The sequence below is a fragment of the Dermacentor andersoni genome, chromosome 4, assembly GCF_023375885.2.
Source record: "Dermacentor andersoni chromosome 4, qqDerAnde1_hic_scaffold, whole genome shotgun sequence".
NCBI classification, from domain to species: domain Eukaryota; kingdom Metazoa; phylum Arthropoda; class Arachnida; order Ixodida; family Ixodidae; genus Dermacentor; species Dermacentor andersoni.
Genome location: NC_092817.1, coordinates 181,139,307 through 181,145,306, shown reverse-complemented (window position 1 = coordinate 181,145,306; position 6,000 = coordinate 181,139,307). Strand labels below are relative to the sequence as shown.

The 6,000-nt window shown below is 46.7% G+C and overlaps 1 protein-coding gene across 1 annotated transcript in view; it reads right to left on the bottom strand.

Annotated features, from left to right (window-relative positions):
- Nucleotides 1-697: 697 nt before the first annotated feature.
- The window catches only part of LOC126530643 (uncharacterized), an 86,330-nt gene continuing 81,027 nt past the window's right edge, over nucleotides 698-6,000 (bottom strand). Inside the window, exon 9 of the mRNA XM_050177907.3 lies at nucleotides 698-1,090. Within this exon, the coding sequence (XP_050033864.1) occupies nucleotides 963-1,090 (128 nt within the window). The 3' untranslated portion in view covers nucleotides 698-962. The remainder of the gene's footprint in view (nucleotides 1,091-6,000) is intronic.

Genomic DNA, 6,000 nt, shown 5'->3' with positions numbered 1-6,000 from the left:
CCATGCATCTCTGCAGCGAACTAGTGATCTGCAAACAGTAGGAAGTTTCCCGACCAGTTAAATAAATTTAATGCTTCATAAATGGTAGGGAGCTCAACGGATCTAGTTAAGAATCGGCCGATTAAGCGTGAGAAGTACGGGCTTCGAAATGAGTAGGAATGATGTTACTGCGCTCGTCTTGAAACATGGTGTTACTGCGCTCGTCTTGCAACCAGTGTGCTTATGCAGACATCTGCGTTTCGGCACAAATTAAATTGTCGTAAATTTTTTTCTGAATGGCTTCAACACTAATTTCCCGCGCATTAGTAATGAAATATGCAAACGAAATTTATTCTTGTTGCTATTGTTTTCTTACCCAGGTGTTAAGAAAAGCACCTTAACTTGATGCCCTTGCTTGATTTGGTCTACATAACGCCTGTAGTGAACGTACTCAAGACTCCGATTGCGTATCCTTCGGCGCGTTCATGGTAGTTGCTCTTTTGACCAAGTCGCCGTATGGGCTTCAAGTTGAGGTGCATTTCGGTATGTACAGGTCGCACAGGGCATTTAACTAGAAGCTTCACTTCACGAGCGCCCATCTAACTATTCCGGTACGTTTGCTCTTGAGGTATGAATTCCGATGCTGAGTGCTTGTCTTAATCTCACAAGATAGTGCGTATTATGATTTTAAAGAGAATTGAACGCGTACTTGTTCTATTTACTAAAGTTTATTATTTCTTGAGATCACTTGATGCGCTAAGAGGGCATTATTGTAGCGAGGGTGCATTGAAAAAAAATATTAACGAGAACTACAACAATTTTACATCAAGTCTTTTCTTTGTTTCTTTTTTATTTCCGCTTCCACTCTTGCTGCTTTCACACAAGTCGTGAGAACCGCTCAAGTGTCTCTTCTCATTTTTGCAGTTTGATGTGCCTGTGACCCACTTAGGGGATATGTCTCCTGAAAAAGCTAGTCTTGTTCTTCACAGTGGCGCCATCGCAGCACACAGTTGGGCCAGCACAGAGCGGTTCACCTTGGACGTCTCCGTCTTGGGGAGTGAGTCGAGGAAGAAAACACCACCGTAAAGGTGCTTGTGCACGGCCAGGTTTTCTGAAAACGACAGTAGTACATACCGAACATCCTTGAAACAAGGGCGACACAAGGTTAAAATTATGTTTGAGTGTTTCTGAACCACCTCGACACATTACACAGGACAGCAACACGTTTTATTAAACGAACATTTACATGTCATTACTTGAGAGCCCTCTCGGATAATCTGAGTTTCGGTAAGCACAACACATCACTGTTGATAAGCTAACTTAGATACCTTAATGTTATTGTTTATGAGCGAGAAACATAACGGAGAACCCACAGTAGTGTTTTTAGTACGCTGGATCGAATCTTCAATTGTGGATAGTTCAGTAACCTGATTTCATTTTACTATTTTTCTAAAAATGTTCTCTGCATGCAAGGCATTAAAGCAAACACGTTGTAATTTTTCTTCAAACGACATTTTCCTTGGGTTTCTGCGGTTAAAGAGAGTCGCTAAACGTGCTGTGTGCTAGGACAGTCCTTAAGAACTAAAAATGCAGAAAAGCCACGCTGGACCTGTAGATTGTGGTATCGTCTCTATCGTGTCTATTGTATACATATTTGCATTTCAGCCTATGTGAGGCGTAAATTAAAACAGTTACCGTGAAGTGACTTCCGCCGGAGAGACAAAAGAGCTCTAGTAACATGTAATTGTCATTATATATAGGTAAAGGCTGCATTTGACTCAAAGGAAGGACTATGATGGTGCCCCAAACTCGGAGATAGATATGGATTTCACAGAAAGCGAAGTACGCTTCGCAATTCACGAACTCAACAGTAACTCTGCAGCAGGCCCCGACGGTATCACAAAGCGGGCTCTGCGAAATTTAGAGGACAACTCGGTCACTTTCCTAACGCAACAAATCAACGAAGCCTGGAAAGCCACCCATCTACCTGTAGAGTGGAAGCATGCCACCGCGGTGCTGATCCCAAAACCGTACAAGCCGCTCGGGCTACCAAACCTGAGGGCGATCTCTCTAACGTCCTGCCTAAGAAAGCTAGCCGAACATGTCATCCTGAACCGACTATCGGAATACGTAGAAGAAAAGAAGTTCTTCCCCTACAATATGATCGGCTATAGGCCAAGTCTCTAAACGCAAGACGCTATGCTACGAATCAAGAAAAGCCTGCTCAATCGCCCCTACTCGAGGCACCAAGTCGCTTCTACGACTCGACGTGGAGCAAGCTTTTGACAACATCCAATATCAAGCCATTCTCAAAGCCATATCTGACCACAATCTCGAAACACGCTTCTACCGCTACGTCAAGGCGTTTCTGGAAGATCGAACGGCCACTCTCCGCATAGGCGAGCAGGTCTCGGAGAGCTTTGATCTGGGCGATAAGGGAACACCGCAAGGCTCAGTGCTTTCGCCATTCTTATTTAGCTTGGCGATGACAAAACTCTCTCGCGCACTGGGCGAAATTGCCGAAGTGGAGCCCACCATATACGCAGACGATGTCACCATCTGGAGCACCGGTGGCAGCGATGCGGAATTGGAAGCTCGCATGCAGGAAGCCATCTCGGTTACCGGGGCCCATCTCACCCCAGTGGGACCTCGCTGCTCTTCCAGAAAATCCGAGCTGCTCATCTACCACCCCCCAAGACTCGGGCGCCTGTCCAACGACGGGCGCAGATACCACACTCCATTCATAGAGTTGCGCGACAGGGTCGGAAATCGCATACCTACGGTTGACAAAATAAAAATTCTAGGACTCATCATTCAGAGTAACGGCTTCAACTGGGTAATGCTGGACAGCATCACGATCAAGATTGCGAACGCGACCCGAATGTTTCGGCGCATCAAGAATAGGCACAGGGGACTGAACGAGGACAACGCCATTAGAGTGGTCCACACTTTTGCACTCTGTCACATCACATACGTGACTGCGATGCTCAACTGGAAAAAAGAACATCGGAAAAGGATCGTAGTACACATACGCCGAGCCTTCAAGACAGCGTTGGGGCTCCCCGATAATGCCTCCACTGATCTACTCTTACAGCTAGGATTGCACAATCCCCTTGCCGAAATCATCGAGGCTCAGAACAGGGCACAGATCGCACGCCTATCAAGCACCAAAGCGGGCAGAGAGATTCTCGTCAAGCTCGGCCTGAACACCATAGCGGAAAGGAACAACGTCCTGAAGTTACCTAAAGTCATGCGAGAAGATATAAAGTGCTCCCCTTTCTAAGAAACGTACACCCGATCCACAATCAAGGAAGAAGTCTCGCCCTCGCCAGAGCCCTCGCGGCGGACACGGCAAGGTTTCCCGACTAGACAGCTTTCGTGGGTGCAACGTACATACCGGGAAAGCACGCCTACTTGGTAGCAGTAATCGACGGACACGGGCCAACGCGCAACGCACTCACCCTTTACACCAAGAAGCCAGAGGCAGCTGAACAAGCTGCGATAGCACTAGCTCTCAAAGACTCGAGCTTCACAACTGTATACAGCGACTCTAAAGCAGCCGCTCGGGCTTTCGCCAAGGGCGGGATAGACAAGACGACGCTACGAATCTTAGGCGGAAGTAACATCACCGATCACTCCAACGTATGGTTCCGGGCACACATGGACAGCTTAGGCGGCGGCCTGCGGAATCTCAACGAGATCGCACACGAGGCGGTGCGAGGACTCATCGACCGCGTCCCCGCGCTTCCCCACATATCGAGCACATGGATCAATTATTCACTTAACCTTCCGGATAAGAAATTAACGCGCAACCAGTCGATCACGTTCCGCTTGCTCCGAATCAGCTCATAGCGCACCCCTGGCGCATGAAGCACATCGACCCAGACTACGATGAACAACATGTGTGTGAACATTGCAATGAACGTGTAGACTTGAACCACATGCTGTCTGGTTGTGCATCGAGTGACGCTTGCACCCAAGAACGAGGAACACTTGGACAAAGGGCTCAAAAGTACTTCATTACACGACTAACATGTCCAGGAGGCCCGCGCGGCGGCGGAGAGCTTCGGGCCCTCTGTGCCGACGTGGGAGCTGCCCTCTACACCTAGCACCTAGCCGAGTGGCATTCAGGACCCCTACTTTGGGAAATAAAGTTTTACCACTACCACCACCCAAAGAAAATGGACCACTTGTGGCACCTTAGTGTCTATTGCGTCGCGCTTTCCAGCTCGAGGTCATGGGTGCAATGCTTACGGCAGCGCCGACAATTCCATAGGGCTGAGATAAAAAAAAAGTCATGTGAAGTAGAAAAAAAAGAATTTCGTGGCCGTTAAAATATTCGAGGTAGTAAAGAAAAACGATTTCCACTAAGGTGTGCCTCATAATCATATCGTGGTTTTGGCCCGTCAAACTCCAGACGCAAATTGATTTAATATAAACGGTCTTAACGCGGTATTATTCGCGGCTTCGGACGCGCATATCCGTGTGAAATTTTATGACTATAGAGATGTTATATCGGTATTCTCACAGGGCGCTGCTTAGGATTCTTTTATTTTTAATTTGTGTTCCTGACATTTTTGGGCGGCTTGCTTCTTATTTCCGGGTATATGCTTATCATTGCATCAGGCATAAGACCTGCGAATCAAGCCGAAACAGCTAACCTTCGGAAAGACTGACCGCGTACTCTGAACTACTGTACTACATGTAAAACAATTTTAAATTTGACGTAAGAGGTCTGCGGAAACCCGCGAGGTGGGGACAAGAAATTAATTAGGGGAAATGAGATATCCACCCAGTCGTAGCAATTGCTCCAAAGGGAACCCATACGGCTTCCTCGAAAGAAAAGCCTCAGAGTTGAAGAAAAATTCGTCCTGGTCCGGAACTCGAACCCAGGACCACCGCCTTTCCGGGGCAGCCACTCTACCATCTGAGATAACCAGACGGCCAGCAGATGGGAGGGCGAAGTCAAATTTGGTTATGGGAATTCATCGTGTTTTTCTTTTCATTTTTGTACTTCTTTAACGTACCTAGGACATTAGGCAGTATAACAGCATGAGCTTTATGGCGCAACCCATCGCCTCGTTCCAAAGGGGACGCTCATAACATCCATCCATCCAGCCATGTCAACAATTCGAAGCAAAGGCAAGAGTTTGACAAATCCGGCTTCGCCCTGCAATCTGCTAACCGCCTGGTTAGCTCAGAGTGTAGAGCGGTTGCCCCGGAAAGGCGGTGGCCCCGGGTTCGAGCCCCGGACCAGGAGAAATTTTTCTTCAACTTTCGAGGAAGCCGTATGTGTTTCCTTTGGAGCAATTTCTACGATTGGGTGGATGTCTCATTTCTTCCTTAATTCTTTTTCAATATGAAAAAGTGAGCAGCTTTTCTTTAGCATAAAGAGGAGACCAATTCAATTGCAGTAGTGTTTAAATAACCTGATATTGAAACAAAGCGTAGATATAAATATTTGAGGCAATAATGTCGTCCGACTGCTCATGAAAGCCGCATGTACGTATCGCCTTAGGAAGAGCTGGTAAAGCATCGAACTTCACTCAGCGAAACTTGCGATGTTCTCTAGTGAATCCTCAAAAATACTGTTCAGATAACTTGCATTCTGTGAAATTTTGGAAAATAGCTTTTTCGTTTGGGGCCACGCCAAATTTGCCTTCATTACGTCTCTAGAGCAAATGCAAAAGAGGTCTTCCAGGGTCTTTCTCTGATGATACGGAAGGAAGGAGACTTGACTGGCTCTTAAAGATGACCTTTGTTGAAATTCGCATACCGTCTGACGCAGAAAGCTGACACGGAACCTTTTATATTTATTATAAATTGGCAAGATTGTAATCAACAAAGGAACATATCTAAAGGAGCATCTGTGTATATCTCAAGCTCTAATGATCATGTCAGCAGATTCTAGAGTACCACGCTAAAAAAAGAACATTGATGCGCGCCCCTTTTTCATTCGAGCAGTAAACCATCGGAAAAGGCCGACTGAATATTAAGTGTGCTGCGTAAATTAAGGCACGC